The sequence below is a fragment of the Phyllobates terribilis genome, unplaced genomic scaffold, assembly GCF_046119375.1.
Source record: "Phyllobates terribilis strain yellow unplaced genomic scaffold, ASM4611937v1 Scaffold_3__8_contigs__length_932513732, whole genome shotgun sequence".
Lineage (NCBI taxonomy): Eukaryota > Metazoa > Chordata > Amphibia > Anura > Dendrobatidae > Phyllobates > Phyllobates terribilis.
In genome coordinates this window covers 685338839-685362932 of record NW_027362763.1, presented here as the reverse complement: position 1 = coordinate 685362932, position 24094 = coordinate 685338839, and the positions used below count along the sequence as shown (strand labels likewise).

The following is a 24094-nucleotide window of genomic DNA, read 5'->3' as shown; positions in this document are numbered from 1 at the left end:
ATGTGAGCCAGTTTCTTTGTAGCGCTTGATGGTTTTTGCAACTGCACTTGGGGACACTTTCAAATTTGCCCAATTTTTCGGACTGACCTTCATTTCTTAAAGTAATGATGGCCACTCGTTTTTCTTTACTTAGCTGCTTTTTTCTTGCCATAATACAAATTCTAACAGTCAATTCAGTAGGACTATCAGCTGTGTATCCACCAGACTTTTGCACAACACAACTGATGGTCCCAACCCCATTTATAAGGCAAGAAATCCCACTTATTAAACCTGACAGGGCACACCTGTGAAGTGAAGACCATTTCCGGTGACTACCTCTTAAAGCTCATCAAGAGAATGCCAAGAGTGTGCAAAGCCGTCATCAAAGCAAAAGGTGGCTACTTTGAAGAACCTAGAATATAAGACATATTTTCAGTTGTTTCACAATTTTTTGTTAAGTATATAATTTCACATGTGTTAATTCATAGTTTTGATACCTTCAGTGTGAATGTACAATTTTCATAGTCATGAACATACAGAAAAATCTTTAAATGAGAAGGTGTGTCCAAACTTTTGGTCTGTACTGTGTGTGTGTGTGTATATATATATATATATATATATATATATATATATATATATATATATATATATATATATATATATATATATATATATATATATATATATATATATATATATATATATATATATATATATATATATATATATATATACACATATAATATAAAAAGAAAGCGCAGCAGCACTCCATTATGGCCAAGATACATAAAGACAATAAAACCATTTAATTTAAACTGTGTTATTACTCAATAAGCTTTACTTGCAAAAAATGGAGGTTCTTAGCGCATAAATTGGCCAATTCATGTGTGCCCATCAACCGCTGCAAGGTGACCTCCCATCTGATGGGTACTACTCTGCCTACATGCCTCTTTTGGGCTACAAGCCTACAACTCTGGACAGAACATGTCACTTCTGGGCTGAAACACCTACAATTTTTTTTTTTTACATATTACTATAGGAGGTGGGAACTGCCTCCTGATTGACCTTGCACTCCCCCCATTTAACCAGCAGGTGATGTATATTCTATTCTACCAGCCCATTTAAATTGTAGGTGTTTCAGCCCAGAAGTGACATGTTCTGTCCAGAGTTGTAGGCTTGTAGCCCAAGAGAGGCATGTAGGCAGAGTAGTACCCATCAGATGGGAGGTCACCTTGCAGCAGTTGATGGGCACACATGAATTGGCCAATTTATGCGCTAAGAACCTCCATTTTTTGTAAGTAAAGCTTATTGAGTAATAACACAGTTTAAATTAAATGGTTTTATTGTCTTTATGTATCTTGGCCATAATGGAGTGCTGCTGCGCTTTCTTTTTATATATCTTATGCAGTTTCTGCAGCTTGCACCTGTTCACATTTAGGATGTGCTGGTCAGTTTTTTTTTTTTTTTGACATATACAATGCTGGCCAAAAGTATTGGCACCCCTGCAATTCTGTCAGATAATACTGTTTCTTCCTGAAAATGATTGCAATCACAAATTCTTTGGTATTATTCTCTTCATTTAATTTGTCTTCAATGAAAAAAACACAAAAAGAATTATCCTAAAGCCAAATTGGATATAATTCCACACCAAACCTAAAAAAGGGGCTGGACAAAAGTATTGGCACCCTTTGAAAAATCATGTGATGCTTCTCTAATTCGTGTAATTAACAGCACCTGTAACTTACCTGTGGCACCTAACAGGTGTTGGCAATAACTAAATCACACTTGCAGCCAGTTAACATGGATTAAAGTTGACTCAACCTCTGTCCTGAGTCCTTGTGTGTACCACATTGAGCATGGAGAAAAGAAAGAAGACCAAAGAACTGTCTAAGGACTTGAGAAACCAAATTGTGAGGAAGCATGAGCAATCTCAAGGCTACAAGTCCATCTCCAAAGACCTGAATGTTCCTGTGTCTTCCGTGCGCAGTGTCATCAAGAAGTGTAAAGCCCATGGCACTGTGGCTAACCTCCCTAGATGTGGACGGAAAAGAAAAATTGACGAGAGATTTCAACGCAAGATTGTGCGGATGGTGGATAAAGAACCTCGACTAACATCCAAACAAGTTCAAGCTGCCCTGCAGTCCGAGGGTACAACAGTGTCAACCCGTACTATCCGTCGGCGTCTGAATGAAAAGGGACTGGATGGTAGGATACCCAGGAAGACCGCACTTCTTACCCCGAGACATAAAAAAGCCAGGCTGGAGTTTGCCAAAACTTACCTGAGAAAGCCTAAAATGTTTTGGAAGAATGTTCTCTGGTCAGATGAGACAAAAGTAGAGCTTTTTGGGAAAAAGCATCAACATAGAGTGTACAGGAAAAAAAAAAAGAGGCATTCAAAGAAAAGAACACGGTCCCTACAGTCAAACATGGCGGAGGTTCCCTGATGTTTTGGGGTTGCTTTGCTGCCTCTGGCACTGGACTTCTTGACCGTGTGCATGGCATTATGAAGTCTGAAGACTACCAACAAATTTTGCAGCATAATGTAGGGCCCAGTGTGAGAAAGCTGGGTCTCACTCAGAGGTCATGGGTCTTCTAGCAGGACAAAGACCCAAAACACACTTCCAAAAGCACTATAAAATGGTTTGAGAGAAAGCACTGGAGACTTCTAAGGTGGCCAGCAATGAGTCCAGACCGGAATCCCATAGAACACCTGTGGAGAGATCTCAAAATGGCAGTTTGGAGAAGGCACCCTTCAAATATCAGGGACCTGGAGCAGTTTGCCAAAGAAGAATGGTCTACAATTCCAGCAGAGCATTGTAAGAAACTCATTGATGGTTACTGGAAGCGGTTGTTCGCAGTTATTTTGGCTAAAGGTTGTGCAACCAAGTATTAGGCTGAGGGTGCCAATACTTTTGTCTGGCCCATTTTTGGAGTTTTGTGTGAAATGATCAATGATTTGATTTTTGCTTCATTCTCTTTTGTGTTTTTTCCTTGCAAGCAAATTAAATGAAGAGAAAAATACCAAAGAATTTGTGATTGCAATCATTTTCAGGAATAAACTGAGTATTATCTGACAGAATTGCAGGGGTGCCAATACTTTTGGCCACCACTGTGTATGTATATATATATGTATGTATATATATATATATATATATATATATATATATATATATATATATATATATATATATATATATATATATATATATATATATGTATGTATATATATATATATATATATATATATATATATATATTAATATGAAAAAATATTAGACTGCTCAAAAAAAATAAAGGGAACACTCAAATAACACATCCTAGATCTGAATGAATGAAATATTCTCATTGAATACTGTGTTCTGTACAAAGTTGAATGTGCTGACAACAAAATCACACAAAAATCATCAATGGAAATCAAATTTATTAACCAATGGAGGCCTGGATTTGGAGTCTCCCCAAAAATTAAAGTGGAAAAACACACTACAGGCTGATCCAACTTTGATTTAATGTCCTTAAAACAAGTCAAAATGAGGATCAGTATTGTGTGTGGCCTCCACGTGCCTGTATGGCCTCCCTACAACGCCTGGGCATGCTCCTGATGAGGTTGCGGATGGTCTCCTGTGGGATCTCCTCCCAGACCTGGACTAAAGCATCCGCCAACTCCTGGACAGTCTGTGGTGCAACGTGACATAGGTGGATGGAGCGAGACATGATGTCCCAGATGTGCTCAATCAGATTCAGGTCTGGGGAACGGGCGGGCCAGTCCATAGCTTCAATGCCTTCATCTTGCAAGAACTGCTGACACACTCCAGCCACATGAGGTCTGGCATTGTCCTGCATTAGGAGGAACCCAGGGCCAACCGCACCAGCATATGGTCTCACAAGGGGTCTGAGGATCTCATCTCGGTACCTAATGGCAGTCAGGCTACCTCTGGCGAGCACATGGAAGGCTGTGCGACCTTCCAAAGAAATGCCACCCCACACCATTACTGACCCACTGCCAAACTGCTCATGCTGAAGGATGTTGCAGGCAGCAGATCGCTCTCCACGGCGTCTCCAGACTCTGTCATGTCTGTCACGTCTGTCACATCTGTCACATGTGCTCAGTGTGAACCTGCTTTCATCTGTGAAGAGCACAGGGCGGCAGTGGCGACTTTGCCAATCCTGGTGTTCTGTGGCAAACGCAAAGCGTCCTGCACAGTGTTGGGCTGTGAGCACAACCCCCATCTGTGGACGTCGGGCCCTCATACCACCCTCATGGAGTCGGTTTCTAACAGTTTGTGCAGACACATGCACATTTGTGGCCTGCTGGAGGTCATTTTGCAGGGCTCTGGCAGTGCTCCTCCTGTTCCTCCTTGCACAAAGGCGGAGGTAGCTGTCCTGCTGCTGGGTTGTTGCCCTCCTACGGCCCCCTCCACGTCTCCTGGTGTTCTGGCCTGTCTCCTGGTAGCGCCTCCAGCCTCTGGACACTACGCTGACAGACACCGCAAACCTTGCCACAGCTCGCATTGATGTGCCATCCTGGATGAGCTGCACTACCTGAGCAACTTCTGTGGGTTGTAGAGTCCGTCTCCTGCTACCATGAGTGTGAAAGCCCAACCAACATTCAAAAGTGACCAAAACATCAGCCAGAAAGCATTGGCATTGAGATGTGGTCTGTGGTCCCCACCTGCAGAACCACTCCTTTATTGAGGGTGTCTTGATAATCGCCAATAATTTCCATCTATTGTCTATTCCATTTGCACAACAGCATGTGAAATTGATTGTCAATCAGTGTTGCTTCCTAAGTGCACAGTTTGATTTCACAGAAGTTTGATTTACTTGAAGATATATTCTGTTGTTTAAGTGTTCCCTTTATTTTTTTGAGCAGTGTATATACATATACATTTTATTTAATTTTTTGTATTTGTTTGTGGCTAAAAAGAATTTTGAGCTTTGTAGAATGTTTTTATATATATATACCTTGTATGTTTGTGACAATGGAAAAATTATGTTATGGCTCATAGAAGAAGGGGAGGAGGAAAGTGCAAAAATGAAAAATGTCTTGTTTGGGAAGGGGTTGAGTACTCTACTACTTTTATTGTCCGCCGTTGTCGTCACTTTTTTGCACTATAGATATATTATGCAGTATTTTATGGTTTCCTCGCTGACTTTTCCTTTTTGTTTTTCCTCGTTCTATTTTAGCCATCCGGCAAGAGCTCGGAAAATCAAACAGTACATAGAAAAAACACCCGGCGGGGGGCGGCTCCGCGTCCTCGTTAGAAAGGACTTCTCCTTTTTTCTAAGCTGTTTTCAAGGAAGTCTTGAGAAATCCTGCAACCTGGGAAAGCGCAAATAAAGATTTTTTGGAAACTTGAGTTTGGATGTTCTACCGAATCTCTCCTGGATTTTTCTGCCTTTACATTTTCCCTCCCTTCTTGCACCTCAAGAGCAATGGATGGTCTTAGGAAGAAAAAGAAACACTGAACAATAATTATGCAGAAATTCCGATCTCCTGATTATTTTTAATATATATATATATTTTCCTGTCCAATGAGCTTGCAGCGCGTACACGAAAATCAAAAACTCATCGCCTATAGTATCATGATCCAGAGGAGAGAAAAGTGTCGGGTCTAGCAAGTTATCAAGCGTAACTCAGGTTCGTCTTCCTACAATGTTTAGTCATTTTTTATTTTATGACGCTCGTCGTACCACAGTCATTTTTTTTTTTCGGAGGAGTCTGATCATTTGGAAGAAATTGGTGGAAAGGGACGAGAGTTTTGCACATGGAGAAGGTTTTAATTTTTTTTTTTAAATATTTTTTTGAGTTTTGTCAAGGAGAAGACTAGCAAGTATCGAGAATAAAAATTAAAAAAAAAAAGCTACTACCAAATCTGTAAAAAAAAAAGTAACGGTATAGTTAAAAATTTACTTTACTTGCATGGAAAGAGAAAAAAAAAAAATAGTTCCCGTGCATGTCACAATAACGGGCTGTCCCGGGTACAACGCCGCGTTCTCCGTAAGAAAAGCGTCTCTTTGGGTTCTCTTAGCCATTTCTCATAACCGCCTTCTCCGCCGTGATGACCCGTACCTTCATGGATGATATCGACCCGGATTTAGTGTTTTTTATTTTTTTTATTTTTTGCTCTTTCAATCATGACCTTGATGACCGAGTGGATTGTACTGAGGGTTTTGAAAAGGAAGATTCGTCTGAAGTTTCAGAATATTTTGCACAGGATGTTTAACGGATGTAAAAAAAAATTTTGAAGGACATCGGTAAAGTTTTGGATGGAATTGTGCCATATCGACGTGGAGATCTTTTACTGCAGCTCGAAAGAAAAGGAAAACCTTCGAAACCCACCCTAGTAATCGCTGGACGCCAAAGCTGGACACCTCTACGAACATTGAACATTGGACCTTTTCGACTCTCTTCTGATACTTGCTAAAACTCATTGACTTTCCAAAATCACAAAAAAAATCAACCAGTATGTGCAAGCAGCCATTTTCATCCACCTTCTGACCCCAAAAATATAAACTGTTCTGCATGGTACGAAGTCATGAAGTTGTGGACTAGTTGGGATGAGGCTTGTCCGGGACCGGCTCACGTGAGGGATTTGTCATCTTCTATGTTTAATTTTTTTTTTTTTTTGTCGGCCAATGTATGTGATCCCGCGCGTTCTTTCTGTTACCAGACTAAGCCAACTACGAGCAGTCCAAAGTATATGACCGCCCATGAAAAACGGGGGAAGACTGGGTCCTCCCACATTTTTTTTTTTTTTTTTTGTTTGTTTTTTTTTAAATGAAACTGGTTTTATGCACTATGCGTTTTCGTGCCTTGGTCTAAAGATGAAATCTGAATTTTCAGTTCTAGAGTAATCAATTGTCTCCATCTTGCATTTACATCCCATGTGGCATATCAGAAACTTGTTTGTTGCCCCCCATAAAAAAAAAAAAAAAAAACACTCCGACCCCACCCCAATGTTCCAACATGAATAAATACCCACCGGTTATTGATTCGTTGGATCATTAGAGATTTCAGTGATTTCAAGTTTTTGTTTTCTTTATATTTCCAAAATTTAACTTTTTAAACAGGACCTGTTACCAGGTCAAAAGTGTCCAGTTTTTTTTGCTCCTGACTTATTCCCGCTGCTCTTCTGAGTTTTCCGTTGTTTTTTTTTAAATTCTACATACGGTTCCAGAGACATGGGCATGTTTGTTTTGTGCAGTCAGTATGCCAAGTGGGCATTACTTAGTCTAATGATACGCCCCTTTGGTAAAGACTATAAAAATGAGCAGTGAATAGAAAGGGTCATATCTTTGGATCCGTACAGCGGATTTTAAAAAGAAAGACGGCGTAATATTCAGTGGAGCAAAGCAAATAAAATAGAAGCAAAAACTGACCACTTTTAGACAGGTCCTCGAAGTCCAATTCATAAAAAGTGCTGGAAAAGAGAATTATTTCGAGGGGGTTATGTCCTGTTTTGCTGGGTATCTTAAAAGTTTAAGGTATCCCGCGAGCTTTCTTTAGCAACACTGTGACCTAAGCTGTGATATAATGATACCCAAGGGGAATGGGGTAAAAGTGATCAATTGCAATGAAACTGAATGTATAAAATCTGTGTGCTGGTGCTGAAATCTCTACCTTACAATCACCCCGGTCATGTTACATGTGTCTCATCCGAAGCAGGAGTCAGAATCCTTTTTACGAATGTCACCTGCCCGTGCTTCTTGTGTTTTTTTTTTTTTTACCACATTTAGATTTATTTTTGTTTCCTTTCATGTCCCTCTCTATTTTTTACCATTTTTGTTTTGTTTTTAAATTTACTACATGCTAACTTTTTTTTGTTTTGTTTTGTTTGAGCAAATTAAATAAAATTGCAATATTAAGTGTTGCTACCTTTTTGGTCTGATGAAGGCTTCTAATCTGTGGACTGCTGGGAGAAGTTTTCTGACAGGTTATCTTGAATGTGACTTAAAGAAAAAAAAAAAAAATAGAAAAAAAAATATATACTGAATGCCCTATAAATTAGTTTATGGTATCTCTTCTGGGAGGTTTACATACGCTATCATTATTTTTCTAATTTTGAAGATACATTTTACCAGTATTGAATACGCTCCAATAATGTAAGACTATGTAATATGTATAAATGAAGACTGTATATAATCACAGTTGTGCGTGTTTATCTTAAAACGCTCGAATTTAGCGAAAAAAACTTTGGTTTCGTGGCACAGGAGAGTTTTGGTTAAGACCTGCATCTCAACACCCAATTTACCTTGAGAAAAACAAGATTTTTATACCTTTTGGGGGCATTTTTTTTTTTTACTTAAATGTATTTAATTTTTTTGTAATTGGGTTTTATTAACAATTTCGCACAATTTATTGGTTGCAAAATGAGTTGACTGAGAATCCATCAGTGAGCTCGTCCTGACGGTTGAGCTTCCAACTTTTTTTTTCTGAGCTTTTATTAGCTGGTTTGTGACCACAGAGTTCAGCTCAACTTTCTTATGGTCTTAAAAGCACAGAAGAAAGAGTTTTAAACTCTGGGTGGGAAGGCGCGCTGAACTGTACGGCCACGGCAAGGGTGCCCCAAGCGACTATACTTTAGTTTGATCAGTCGTTTTGTGATGACGGACTCCTTTCCCTAAATAACAATTTTTCCATTCACTGGCAGAGATTTTCAAAAAAAAAAAGTATATTAGAAAGTTTCATTTTTTTTTTTATGATTAATGGGGTTGACTCATTAGGACAACTCAAGTCCAAGACATCAAGGGTTACTTTAGTCATCAATCTTCAGGAGCGCACCGCTCTCCTGCCTCCTCGCTTGGCTCCTGAGTGATTGACAGTTCGGACTAGTGGCTACTGGGGAGCGCAGAGGCACGGTGGCTGGCTGGATCCGGCGATATGGCCGGCTGCAGTGCAGCAGTTACAAGCTCGATTAGAGAGAGATTGTAAGCGCTGCACTCCTTGATTAGGAGACCATCCATCACTGACAGTCTGCAGAGGTGGCCGGTAACCTAGACAACTGTAGAATTAAAAAGCCCTCCTTTCTTAAACGGAGAGGATTTTTAATAACAAGTAAATTGCAAAGTTGTTTGTTTTTTACAAGCACTTTGTAATTTTTTATCCAATTTTGATGTTGAGAAATCAGCGAGTAGGGGGTCAAGACTACTTTTGGCCACGGGTCACCATAAATGCATCAAAAAGAAATTTGCAAGAGAGCCGGACAAAACGATGGCTAGAAAATAGTTGAAATTGTTCAGCAATTTTCCACATTACAATTTTTAATGTATTGTCGCCCCTCTGAAGTGCTAGTGATTGATGGTGGACCGGGTCCTGAGATTTGCAATGATCAATCAAAATGCCGGGGCAAATGTTCTGAGAAGTGTATGGATTCGATAGAAGGCCCATATACTGTGCGCATCTGCCCTGTGGTCTTAGGACCTCGGATCCCCGCCGATACACAGTGCTTTAGAGGGGCAACAATATATCAAAAGAAGGTTCCCTTATAGTTTTTGCTTAAATCACTAAAACGTGACTATATGAAACATAAAAGGGAGTCTGTCAGCACAAAATAACTTTTCATGCCAGACCCAGGCGCTCGGTGCACCCTTGGTGTGGCCAAGCAACTCCGTGCAACTTCCCACCTACTTGTTTTCCATCCATCTCTGGCTCCTGAAAAACCAAAGCTGTCAATCAAGAAGAGAGAAGAATGCAAAACGAGTAAATCAGAAGGCGCACTGAGCAGCTCGGCCACACCAAGGGTGCACTAATCGTCTGTGCTTGATTTTTTCATTATTTTGCTCACACCCATTAAGATATTTCATTTAGGGGTAAGTGATATTTTTCTCGTTTGAAGAATCTTTGTAAATTTTCATACATTTTCCGATCACAAAAAAACCCCCATCCATATAGATAAACTAAATGCACTGGAGGGGGATGCGGATGCAGTTTCTTTCTCCTGCTGTGGGAGGGGGATGAAGGCGAGCCAAAGTCCGAAGTCGCCTTCAGTTGCTCCGAGCGCCAAGTTCACACCAGGAGGAGCCGGTCCGCCCTGCTGGGATGGAAAGCGAGAATATGCTATGACCGCCGGGACAGGTATGGCTTAAAATGGAGACAGTGTGCCATAGAGTGCTCGAATTTAAGTGCCGCAAATTAAGTGAACAAAGTTGCAGCGGAAAGTTAAACATTAGTTTTTAAAGATGTACAAAATGTATCATCCAGCGCGAGTCGCCGAGATAAATGTAGCAAATTTAGATACTGTGTATCCTACACATGCCAGGATTAGGGAATCTTCCACTGGGTATCGGTTTTGTTTCTTTCCTCCTCCTCCAGCACCGTTCACTTCTGCATTGGGAGGTTCACAGCAGTGAGGACGCTGGCACAATCCGCTGATGATCTTATAGGCACCGGTGACCTCTCAAGGAGACGCAATACCCTGTAAGGTCCAATTGTAATCAGTAAAACGGTGTCTGCCTCGTTCAATGCTCCAGATGTTGTGACACTACAACTACCAGCATTCCCTGTCACTAAGTCCAAGCTAATATCAATAAATAATCTGGCACTCAATTGACTCGTGTATTCTTTTTGAATTTTTAATAAAGTAGTACAAAAAGCTGACGTTTCGGTCGTATAAGACCTTCCCTATCACCCCGGTGTTCTACACACTACCAAAGATTCATAAGAATCTAGAAAATCCCCCAGGACGTCCGATTGTCGCCTCCACTGAATCTATCCTGTCACCTTTATCCATCTTTTTGGAAAAAATTCTGACTCCCTTAGTTAAGGAAACCATATCCTTTATCCTAGACACAGGAGCCTTCCTCACTATCATCAGGGATATTACACAGATCAACCCAGACTCTCTACTAGTTACCCTTGACGTTAACTTATATACCTCCATTCCACATGAGAAGGGTATTAATTGCGTAAAGAATTTACTAGAAAAATCACAGACGACATCTGAAGTTAGCCATCTTTGCCTTGACCTTTTAACCTTGGTCCTTACAAAGAACTTCTTCCTCTTTCAAGACACCTTCTACCTACAAAAACAGGGTACCGCCATGGGGTCCAATGTGGCCCCCCCCCCATATGTAAATTGTTACATGTCCGTATTTGAAGAAGTGGTATACACACACCCTCTCTTCAAGACCTATTTCACTATGTGGAAGCGCTATATAGACGACATTTTTTCCCTATGGAGGGGGCCCCCCGAAACCCTAATGGAATTCTTTGAGATTTTAAACTCATCCTGGGACGGCCTCCGATTTACCATCACGTCCAGCATGGAATCCATAAATTTTCTTGACACGACCATCAAAAAAGATGAGTTAGGTTACCTCTCATCTGATCTATACGTGAAACCCACGGATAGAAATAGCCTCCTGCATTACACAAGCCTACATCCTAAGTCCATCTTCACCTCGTTCCCCAAATCCCAATTTCATCGCGTCCAACGCATAATCAGTAACCCTTCTACACCAAACTTGAGATTAAACGAGATGAAGAAAAAATTTTTGGATAGAGGTTACCCACCAGATACGTTGACCCGAGCATTGGAACCTACCACCAGGACACGTCTCACTTCCAACAACCGCATCCCATTCATCCACACTTACCATCCCATCGCCTGTATACTCCATAGAAAAATCAGACAACATTGGAACATACTCCAAACAGCCTATCCAGCAGTCCCAGAATTCAAAGCCCCCTTTTTACCATGTTACAAAAGGGCTGCCAATATTCGTGACCGACTTGTACATGCCGACATTGGTACCAATAATATCAGACCTCGTCAAAGATTTCTATCCACAACGAAAACGGGGACATTCCCGTGCCTACAATGTTACCAATGTAACAACATAATCAGAGGAGATACTCTCTATCATCCACAATCTGGGAAACAATGCAAAATTAAGGATTATTTCACTTGCAATTCCTCCTATGTGATTTGTCATTAAATGTCCCTGTGGCCTCATTTACGTCGGTGAAATGCGTTAAAGACAAAATTTCAAAACCTAAGTCGACCATTCGCTGCAAAAACCTCCTCTTACCCGTTCCATTTCATTTTGTGTCAGCTGGGCATTCCGTTTCACAACTCAAATTTCAAATCATTGAACAGGTCTCCCCCACCCCCACCCCGAGACGAGGGGGAGACCGCATCCGCTTACTTAGAGAGAGGCATTTTGGATCCATGAGTTACAATCGTTGTCCCCTAAAGGTTTGAACAAAGGATACGATCTTAGCTCATTTGTTTGAGTACCCTGGATTGGTCCATATATATATATATATATATATATATATATATATATATATATATATATATATATATATATATATATATATATATATATATATATATTATATTATATTATATTATATATATATATATATATATATATATATATATTATATTATATTATATTATATTATATTTTATATTATAATTTATTTTCATATTTTTTTTATATGTTTACATGTTCATTCCCACATTGGCTTAGCTACGTAAACCCAACACAGATTGTACATGCTCTCTATATAAGATGTTCTCTGTAAATGGTGATCACTCATAAGTAGATCCTATGATGTTTATTGTGGACTGTTTATGTATGTGGTAAACTTATACTTTTTTATCATTTTTTTACCACCCTAAATGGCGCTCCCATTCCTGTTCCCCATCCCTCCTGAACCCTCATCTGGTCCATCCCCCCCTTCTCTGCATCTCGATTCTCACTACAGCGCTCCCAGCACCCGGTGGAACGCTCAGATACTATGGTGGAACGCAATACACGCGTCACTTCCGGTCACATGACCGGCGATCTCCTTTCAGGACTTGGTGAGCGTAATATAACGCTACTTCCGATTCGCTGGTCCTACGCCTCGTGGATTACTGCACTCATTCACTCCACTGCCACCAATGATTGGCCTGAGGCTAACCCTGCACCCTCCCACTCTCTATTTAAGACCACTATGGTCCTTTACATTCAGAATACCCTGGAACAAACGGTGGATACCGTGTCCTATCTTCTCTCATGACTGGGCTTCATCTATATACCCAACAGGTAACATCTCCCATACTCTACATTCCACCCTGTGCCTTTGACAACTCCTAATGAGCTCACACTTCCACCTTTCTTCCCCACAGCTGACAGCACTTTCTGGGCTTCTGACCTATACATGCCAATATCTATATACTGGTAGGTCTCATCTTTTATACTTTACATCCCTATTACCTTGTCCTCCTTCCCATCCATTTCCCATGCTGAATTTCATATGTTTATTGTCCATGACAACTTGGTTTATTTTGAAGTCGTCTTATAAATACTGTATCTCATGTATGCAACGATTTATGTGATACTTGGTTATTTTTTTTCATCTTTGTAGTACACCGATGAAGGTCTTATATGACCGAAACGTCTGCTTTTTGTACTACTTTATTATTAAAAATTCAAAAAGTCACAAGTCAATTGAGTGCCAGATTATTTATTGATATTACTACGGGCCTGCAACCCTACCTGAGCACCGTTACCACTCCAGGAGTGCGGTAGTTTCGAAGTCCAAGCTGTCCGGGCATGTTGGGAGGAGCAGCAAGTAAACCATGGAGCATTGTGCAATAGATTTTGGTTTCTTTGGCATAAAAACTTGTCCTAAAACAAAATGCAAACCTTGGACCCGTTCCTGAACTCTTAGGGAGGGATCATTTCCTTGTATTCTCCTTGCAGGATGCTGGACAAATGCCAATGTTGTTTTCAAGATTTCACATGCTGCTCCATCCAGCCTGGGGCAATATATTCACTGCTGAGCTGCCAGGAGGAATAACCAGAGACGCCAAATGGAAGTCATTCGCGAGCATCTCAAAATATTCTGCAATTAATAACTTTATTTTTATTTTATTTTTTTTTTGGTGGGAAGTGTTATGATAAAATTCTGCCTTCCTGTTGTCACCACTAGGGGGAGCTTTCCAAATGTATTTGAAATCCAAAATAAATCTAATAGGCACAATGCCAAAATCCCTGCACTGGAGATACCGGTGCCAGCCCGGCCGCCCCGTCACTGGAGCCAGGCGTTATGTACATATTGTGCCCAACTCATTACCACAGATTGGATGGATGCACCTGCTCAGGATCGGGGTCCTTGGGGTCAGATGAACAATTTTATATTTGGTAGAGGGAACGCAAACGATAAATTGCCTGTGGTGTGAGGGACTAAACCGCTGCCTGGCATACTGCACACAGTGTGTAACCTATAGTGCACGTAGTATATACTGTATGTGACGCCAGTGCTGGAGTTATGCAGATTGACTGCAGGCAAAATAACTGGAATACCTTCCGTGTGTGGAAGGAGAAATAGTTATCTCTTAAATTCCCACAGATGGAGCGTTCTCGGGAGACATACAGGTTCTATCAAAAACAATGAGTCGGGGCGCCCGAAAATACACGGACGGGACCCTGGGGACATTTACAGGGACCCTGTGTAACTTGTATTTTGTTTTATTTTTATTTTTTTGTTTTATTTATTTTCATTGCTCATGGATTCTGAATGTGGACCGAGCTGTTTAGTGCATGAACTCTGAAAGGTGCAGATGTGCGAGCTAAAGGGGTCCGTAACCATGGATTGCCAGACAGAGCTGCATGGCTCCTATATGTTTCTGCTTCACAATTTTCTGAAAAAAAAAAACTACGAACACATCCTCAGGCTGTGTTCACACTGAGTCGTCCCCCCCCCCCCCCCCCAGAAGGCTTTGGAGGAAATAAATTGGGGTAGTAAAAAAAAAAACCAACATTTCTGCAATTTTTTTTTTTGGGGGGGGGGGATTTCTTTTTCCAGCATTCATTGTGCTTTACAAAAATGACCTTCCATCCTGACTCTCGGGGGACAGCACTATCGTGTTAGAGATGCCGACCTTGTATATAACGTTTTATTTTTTTTTAAAGTGTTAAAATGTGGTTTGTTGCGTTTTACCCAAACTGTACAATATCCTGTAACTTTATTTTTCTATTAAGACTTTTTTTTTTTTTTTTTTCTGGACGAGTGATAGTTTTTACTAGCACCATTTTGGAGCACATACAATGTTTTGATTGCTTTTTATGGCTTTTTTTATTTTGTAAAAGAAGAGCAGACCCAAAATATAAGTGCAGGAATTGCTTCTATTTACCGTAAGTGTTCAGTAATTTAAAATTTTCTTTGTTCAGACTTTTGTGGGTGAGGCAAGGTGAAATAAGTTTATTTTTAAAGAGAAAAAGTGGCGCGATATTTTTTGTTTCATTTTTTCCGTGAACCTGTAATTCTTTGCTTGTTCTATGTACTGCAATTCTTCAGGAACAACAAAATGGCGATGAATGGGGAAGGCCACCTGTCTTCCTTGTCGTCCCATCAGCATCCCACTGTTGGCAGGTGCTGGCTGTACAACACAGCCAGCACCCACTGTATCCTGAGCCTGTTCCAAATACCCGCACCCAACATGGGAAATATGCACTCAGCACCCCCTATTGGTGATGGCATGCAGTGATGATTTTCCTTTTTTTTTTATAAATATAATGGAACCTGCAAAATGTGAAGCAAGGGGTCCCCATGGCACAGTGATATTGTGACCCCAGCTGTTTAGGGGCCGAGCGCTCCTCTCATGCTGCAGGGTGTAGTTTACATCAGACAGGAAATCTGAAACTACAGGAAGCAGCCGCTCTGCCATCTCTGCCGTCTGAGTCACTGTCCTGGGCGCACAGAGGGGATGACTATCAGCGGCTGAACAGCAGGGGGTCCCGATGGTTCTGTTACTGTAAAAAACAAACAAAAAAAAAAAAAACTTCCATCACCCTATTCTGAAAACTTTATTTTTTTTTCTTTTTCCGGTTGATGAAGGTTTGTTTTTTTATTACCGTAGTATGAGCTGTAGTTTTTCTTGAAACTATTTTGGAGTTTGTGCGACTTTCTGATCTTTTTATTTTAGTTTTTTCAAGGGATGCAAATTAATCAAAACAGTGATTCTGCAATTACATTTTTTATTTTCCCCCCATTTTGGGTTTCATTGTATGGGATAAGTATTTTTTTTTATATTTTCTTAGTTATTTTATTATACAAACAACGATACAAAAATATATTTTAATTTTGAAGGATAAGGGGGTAAAGTCAACTTTAGTTGATAGTGAAGGCAAAAGGGCCAACAAGTGCTAAGCATCTCTGGGAACTCCTTCAAGATTGTTGGAAGACCATTTCCGGTGACTACCTCTTGAAGCTCATCAAGAGAATGCCAAGAGTGTGCAAAGCAGTCATCAAAGCAAAAGGTGGCTACTTTGAAGAACCTAGAATATAAGACATATTTTCAGTTGTTTCACACTTTTTTGTTAAGTATATAATTCCACATGTGCTAATTCATAGTTTTGATGCCTTCAGTGTGAATGTACAATTTTCAAAGTCAAGAAAATACAGAAATTTCTTTAACCGGTTCCCGACCGCCCACTGTACATAAACGTCGGCGCTGCCTGGGCTCTGTGCAGCGCCGACGTTTAAAAACGGTGGGTGGTTCCGCAGCGCGATAGCTCTGACATGTGGCATTATGGGGACCTGATTGGATCAGGTCCCCATGATGTTAACCTGTTCCTATCTTCTAGATGCCGCGATCCATAGCGATCGCGGCATTTAAAAGATAGTGACAGCCAGTGGTCAGCGATCGGGACCCCCCCACATACCTTAGTAGCGGCGGGGATCCCGGTGCTGTGACCTCTGACATCGAGACCTGATTGGCTCAGGTATCGATGATGTCAGCGTCACACCAGCCAATCAGAGATCACCAGGGAAGTTTGTTTTAGCAACAAACTTTCCCGGGCGATCTGCCTGATAAATACATTGTTTCTCCTCCGATCTCAGTGAGAGAGCAGAGGAGAAACACTGTGACAAGAGCTGTCAGCCTTGCCACTGTGAAAGTGAAAAATAAAAATCAAAAAAAGAAAGTAAGGTTAGGGTTAGTCAGTCCTGTCAGATCAAAATAGAGAAACTACCGCACTCCTGGAGTAGTGAGGTGCTCAGGTAGGGTTGCAAGCCCGACGTAATATTAAACCAAAAACCTGGCACTCAAATAGACTTGAAGATTTCTTAGAAGATTTTTATAAAAAATAATTGTTTAATGATAATGTAGTACAATAAGCAGACGTTTCGGTCCCACGGACCTTCATCGGTGTACAGAAGAAGTCTAGAAGAGATGAGCTGGAGGGAGAACGCGGTGTCCACCGCTTGTTCTAGGCTATCATAGCCTAGAACAAGCGGTGGACACCGCGTTCTCCCTCCATTACAGCCACCCTTGATCACCATACCCCACAGCTCATCTCTTCTAGACTTCTTCTGTACACCGATGAAGGTCCGTGGGACCGAAACGTCTGCTTATTGTACTACATTATCATTAAACAATTCTTTTTTATAAAAATCTTCTAAGAAATCTTCAAGTCTATTTGAGTGCCAGGTTTTTGGTTTAATAGTCCTGTCAGATCAGTCAGTCAGTCCGGTCCGGTCCAGTCAGTTTGGTCCGGTCCGTTCAGTCCAGTCAAAAAATATAAAAATAAAATGGCCCGTCAGACTTATACCGCAGAAGAGGTGTATGCCCTGCTATGTTCTGACACTGATGACAGCGCAATCTCAGATGGAGATGTGGATTTTGAGGGCTTTAGTAGCGGTGACACTGAGAGCTCAGAAATGAGCAGGGATTCTGGTCCATCCTCAAGCCCAAGGACCAGTACAGCAATAGGGGCAAATAGCGCTACTGGAGAAACGTCTCCAAATCAGGGAACACTGCCCAGTACAAGCGCTGTCCCTGCTACTAGTGAATTGGCGCACGCCAGTGTACAAGGGGCTTTGCCACATGATCTAGCATTTCCCAGATGGGAGGCTTCGGATTCGGCTGCTCCATTCAGCCCTGATTTCAATGCCATTCCTGGTATAAATGTGGAGGTGGAAGATTTTGGACCAATTCATTTTTTTAATTTGTTTTTTTACAGACAGCTTGCTAGAGCATATTGTCGTGCAAACAAATTTATACGCATCCCAATTCATAAGCAAGAATTCCCGATCTTACTATGCTAGGGCAAATTTATGGACACCAACTAATGTCCCGGAAATAAAAAAATTTTTAGGACTTACATTTGCCATGGGGCTTGTTAAAAAACCGAGCATTCAATCCTACTGGTCCAACCACCCTGTTCAAGCCACCCCTATGTTTTCAGTCGTTCTGCCTAGGACCCGTTATGAAATGCTCATGCGGTTTTGGCATTTTAACGACAATAGTCAATGCCTGCCCAGAAATGCCCCAGAACATGACAGGTTATATAAAATTAGACCCATCATTGAAAATTTGTCAGAAAAATTCTTAAGGCTCTACACCCCAACACAAAATATTTCTATAGATGAGTCCCTTGTAAAATTCAAAGGAAGACTGCACCTCAAGCAATTTATCCCATCTAAAAGGGCAAGGTTTGGAATAAAGATCTATAAAATGTGCGAAAGTTCAACCGGATACACATCCGCTTTTCTCATATATGAGGGGAAAGATAGCAAACTAAACCCACCAGGATGCCCTACTTATCTGGGGACATCTGGAAAAATTGTTTGGGAGCTGATAAGTCCATTTTTTCAAAAAGGCTACAATTTATATGTGGACAATTATTACACCAGCATACCCCTATTTAAAAGTCTGGTTGAACACAACATCGGGGCTTGTGGGACCATCCGTAAAAACCGTCAGGGGTTTCCACAACCATTGGTCAACCAAAAGTTTCAAAAGGGGCAGTCAGGGGCTGTACGCAACGGAGAGCAGCTTGCCCTGAAATATAGGGATAAGAGGGATATTTTTGTCCTCCGCTCTATCCACACAGATGCCACAAGGGCCATTGTAGAACTAGGATCCACCACTCCGAAGCAAAAACCTGTGTCAGTCATTGACTACAACAAACACATGGGGGGTGTGGACCTTGCAGACCAGGTTCTACAGCCATACCAGGTATCAAGAAAGTCCTATACCTGGTATCAAAAGTTGGTTATTTATTTGTTTCAGGTGGCCACATACAATTCTTTTGTGTTGCACAAAAAAGCAGGAAATTCAGATCATTTTCTTGATTATCAAGAAAAGGTAATTGAAAATCTTGTCTTTCAAAGTGTTAGCCCCGCTCATCCATTAGAATCTGAGGATGTGAAAAGACTCACTGAGCGACATTTTATTGCACTTATTCCAGCAACGGAAACAAGAAGGAACCCCCAGAAAAGATGTCGTGTATGTACTAAGAGAGGAATGAGGCGTGATACCCGCTACTATTGCCCACAATGCCCATCATTGCCAGCCTTATGCGTCACTGACTGCTTTAAAATCTTCCACACAGAACCACGTTTTTAAACTGTAAAAATGTATCCCAATTTGTCATTCAAACATTTGGTTCATTTAGTGAATGACACATTCGAGTAGAGCTCACTTAATTTCCAGGGGGGGTTCTCCAGAATCTAAACCTTCCATTGCGTGCTTGTTTCTGGAAATCATCCATTGAGTTAAAATGGTCACTAAACCCATAGATGAATTCCCAGAGGGGTGTCATTTCCAAAATGGGGTCACTTCAGGGGGGATTCTTTAGTTCTGGTACTTAGCGCCTCTGAAAAGTGCCAGAAAAGCAGAATCCCCCCTGAAGTGACCCCATTTTGGAAATGACACCTCTGTGGGAATTCATCTATGGGTTTAGTGACCATTTACCTATCTACTTATTTTCCCACCACTAGATTAATTTATACAGAGGAGTAGATTGTAAAATTCAGTCACTTGTTGGGGGTTTCCTCTGTTTAGGCACCTCAGGGGCTCTCCAAATGCAACATGGCGTCCGCTATCGATTCCAGCCAAATTTCCATTCCAAAAGTCAAATGGCGCTCCTTACCTTCCGAGCCCTGCCGTGCGCCCAAACAGTGGCTTTGCACCACATATGGGGTATCAGCGTGCTCAGGAGAAATTGCACAACACATTTTGGGGTCTATTTTTTCTGGCTGCCCTTGTGAAAATTAAAATTTGAGGCTAAAGTAGCAGTTTTGTGTTAAAAATGTGTTGTTTTATATTCACACTTCAACATTATAAAATTCTGTGAAGCCCCTGGGGGTTCAAGGTGCTTACCACACATCTAGATAAGTTCCTTGAGGGGTCTAGTTTCCAAAATGGGGTCACTTGTTGGGGGTTTCCACTGTTTAGGCACCTCAGGGGCTCTCCAAATGCAACATGGCGTCCGCTATCCATTCCAGTCAAATTTCCATTCTAAAAGTCAAATGGCACTCCTTACCTTCCGAGCTATGCCGTGCGCCCAAACAGTGGTTTTGCACCACATATGGGGTATCGGCGTGCTCAGGAGAAATTGCACAACACATTTTGGGGTCCATTTTTTCTGGCTGCCCTTGTGAAAATAAAAAATTTGAGAGTAAAGTAACATTTTTGTGAAAAAAAGTTAAATGTTCATTGTTTTCTTCCACATTCCAAAAATTCCTGTGAAGCACCTGAAGGGTTAATAAACTTCTTGAATGTGGTTTTGAGCACCTTGAGGGGTGCAGTTTTTAGAATGGTGTCACTTTTGGGTATTTTCTGTCATAAAGGCTCCTCAAAGTGACTTCAAATGTGATGTGGTCCCTAAAAAAATGGTTTTGTAAATTTTGTTGTAAAAATGAGAAATCGCTGGTCAACTTTTAACCCTTATAGCTCCGTAACAAAAAAAAATTTTGGTTCCAAAATTGTGCTGATGTAAAGTAGACATGTGGGAAATGTTATTTATTAACTCTTTTGTGTGACATATCTCTCTGATTTAAGGGCATGAAAATTCAAAGTTTGAAAATTGCTAAATTTTCAACATTTTCGCCAAATTTCCGATTTTTTTCACAAATAAACGCAAGTGATATCGAAGAAATTTTACCACAATCATGAAGTACAATATGTCACGAAAAAACAATCTCAGAATCAGGGGGATCCGTTGAAGCGTTCCAGAGGTATTACCTCATAAAGTGACAGTGGTCAGAATAGTAAAAATTGGCCTGGTCACGAAGGCAAAAACAGGCTCCTGCGCAAAGTGGTTAAATGAGGTGTGTCCAAACTTTTGGTCTGTACTGTGTATATGTATATATGTTCTGGTTGTTTATACTGTATATTGGACATTGTAAAAACAAAACCCAAAAAAACAATTTTTATATATTTTTTAACTTGAAAATATGCCCCAATTTTACAGTAAATATATATTATACAGTGTGCTGCCCCCTGCCGGCTCTGGGGTGTTGCACATTACACTGCCCCCTGCCGGCTCCGGGGTGTTACTCAGTGCACTGCCCCCTGCCGGCTCCGGGCAGTATCGCCCTCCTCTCCTCCGCTCTCTTCCCTCACACGTCCATTTTATCTCCCTCATAAAGGAGGACAAGTGGGGGCGTGGCTTATAGTCCCGCCCACTACGCTGCCTGTAGCCAATCCTAGCATAGGGGTAGATATGAAATGGCTGTCTGCAGCCAATCAGATGCCTTCGCGCCCAGAATTACTTTTCCGAAGTCGCAGAGCACCGGAGACGCAACCGTTAAGCGGGCGGGACGTCCGGACTGAGCGCTGAGGAGCCGGGGAGGCTGCAGGTACTCGCTGTACTGCACAGGACAAGATAAACGACGGGAGAAGGTAAGGACTGAGGGGAGAAAGTTTAGTTGTGAGCGGGAGATGTAATGGCGGCGTCTTCCGGTAGTGTCGGTTGTTGATATTGAGGTGTTTTACGGTGGAGTTCAGCACTGAGGAGGCGACATCTGAGGGGAAAGTAACACCGGAGTCTTAAAAAAATGGAGAAGTCGCTTGTTTAGGGTCGCAAACTTTCTGTAGTTCCCTGCAGTCTCGCTTTACGGCTTCTTTACTATATACGCGCCGCAGGTTCTCCCTGCAGTGTGAGCGTTGCCAATAGCAACATGTCACCTGACCACAGCAGGTGTGCTGCCCACATGTGATTGGCCGCTGGGGGGCAGGAGAGGCTCAAAAAAGTCTGGAATTGTCAGAAGTCACTTTATAAGGATTTTATTTGTAAAAGTTTTTTTTTTTTTTTGTCATTTTTGAAGGTAAAGCTTTATCCACTATACATTGATGGATTTTAACTATTTTTTTTGGGGGGCGGGGGGGATTTTAAAAATGTATTATTGATATTGTAAATTATCTTTCGGTTATGTTTATAGCAGGGACATCTAAATATTTTTAACAATTTTGCAATAATATATTTCATGTAAAGTTAAATGAAAAATGATCACGGTATATATTTTGTATCTAATATTTGAGTAGAAGAAAATCATTATAGGGGCACTTGCAAAATGGGTATATATGTATATAAATATATGTATTATCATCTTTCCAAGACACAACTTTTTTATTTTCTTTGTCTATACCTGCTTAAGGCCACAGCCCCACGTTCAGTATTTGGTCAGTATTCGGTCAGTATTTTTTCTCAGGAGTGGGAGCCAAAACCAGGAGTGGGTGATAAATGCAGAATTGGTGACTTGTGTCTATTATACCTTTTCTCTGATTGTTCCTCACCTGGTTTTGGCTGCCACTCCTGAGAAAAAATACTGTCTGAATACTGACCAAATACTGATAGTGGGGCCGGGGCCTAAAGGGGTTGTCCAGCTACTAAGAAAATAAAAATAAAAAAAAGTCTAAAAACTATTAAAAAATAATAACAAATTTAATTCTCACTTTTCCAACCCCTCCCCCCTCATGGGCCTCTTGTTTCTGCAGATATGTGCACACGTTCTGTATTTCTGCACCATTTCTTGTTCTCTTGGCAGGAAAACAGCCTCAAAAAAACGTTGCGTTTTTTTACCTGCTGTTTTTCAGTGCATTCAATGGATGAAAAACACAGAGAATTCACATGCTGCAGATTATTTTCTGCACCAAATCTGCACGTGTAGGGGGGAAAAAAAAGCAACGTGTGCATGACACTTCAGGTTTCTCATTCACTTTGCTGGCATCAGGATCGCTTCAGCAAACCTGCATGGCAAAAACGTGCCAAATTTGCAATGTGTGCACACAGCTTTAGTCTATATTCACACATTGCCTTTTAGGCTATGTGCCCACGATGCAGAAATGAAGCAGAAAATTTCTGCATCTCCCTGGCAGAAAAAAACGCATGCAGATTGTGCATGCGTTTTTCCTGCAGAATACATGCGGATCCACATGTGGGTTCACATGCGTTTCCGCATGCAGATTGACAAGCACTTTCCAGGCGATAGCATCACTTGGAAAGTGCTTGACAACTAGGTCACACTGTATAAATCCATGCAACCGGCATGGATTTATACAGTGTGAACCGTAAAAATTAAAACAAATAAAGCTATACTCACCCCCGATGCCCGGCGTGGCTGCAGCGCTCGTTACTGTCTGGTTCCCGGCTGCCGGCATATCGCGAGACAGAGCGGTGAAGGGCCTGCGGTCACATGACTGTGACATCACCGAATGTCCTTCAGCGATGCCGGCATTCAGAGAGAAGATGCCGGACAGGTGAGTATAAACTTTATTTGTTATTTTATTCTTTTTTTACAGATACAATGGTACCCAGGTCTGGATGAGAGTCTCCTCTCCTCCAGAACTGGGTACCATCCGCACATAGAGACTCATAGAAGCCGCTTGTAAAAATGTACAGTCGCGGTTTCTGTGCGTCTCAATGCAAGTCAATGGCGGGAGTTCCGCAGCACTTCCGCAAAATTAATTGACATGCTGCGGATTTTTGTACGCAGCATAAACGCTGCGGAAAAATCTGCAGCATGTGCATAGAACATGCGGAATCCCCTTGGGGACCATGGGGTGCGGATTACCTAGCGTTTCACAAGCGTTTATGCTGCGGAATTTCCGCAGCGGAAAACGCTACGTGGGCACACAGCCTTAATGAAAATTTTCATCTGCATTTTACAGTACTAGCAAAGTCTATGAGACTTCAGAAATCTCATGCACACAGTGTTTTTTTTTTCCTGACTGATTTGGCAAACTGCGGTGTTTTTGCAAAATACAGCATGTCGCTTCTTTCAGCGTTTTTCACCCAGAGAAAGCAGCGGGTGGTGCGGAGACGCAGGTATCAGGTTTTGCTGCTTTTTTGGTGGAAAAACCTGAGGAAGTTAAATAACCTTTTTTTA

General features: G+C 41.3%; 2 protein-coding genes across 5 annotated transcripts in view; both read left to right on the top strand.

The window, feature by feature from the left end:
* ENAH (ENAH actin regulator) overlaps positions 1-8125 on the top strand; it is a 58336-nt gene extending 50211 nt beyond the window's left edge. For all 3 annotated transcript variants that reach the window (XM_073671871.1, XM_073671872.1, XM_073671874.1), the window contains one exon: positions 5164-8125. In XM_073671871.1, the coding sequence (XP_073527972.1) occupies positions 5164-5201 (38 nt within the window). In that variant the 3' untranslated portion in view covers positions 5202-8125. The remainder of the gene's footprint in view (positions 1-5163) is intronic.
* A 4639-nt stretch (positions 8126-12764) lies between these two features.
* The window catches only part of LBR (lamin B receptor), a 45962-nt gene continuing 34632 nt past the window's right edge, over positions 12765-24094 (top strand). The window contains exons 1-2 of one of the 2 annotated variants that reach the window (XM_073671869.1): positions 12765-13017; positions 13101-13152. In XM_073671869.1, coding sequence (XP_073527970.1) covers positions 12873-13017; positions 13101-13152 — 197 coding nt within the window. In that variant the 5' untranslated portion in view covers positions 12765-12872. Of the gene's footprint in view, positions 13018-13100; positions 13153-21427; positions 21609-24094 lie in introns of those variants that run through there. The other variant, XM_073671870.1, reaches the window with a different exon arrangement.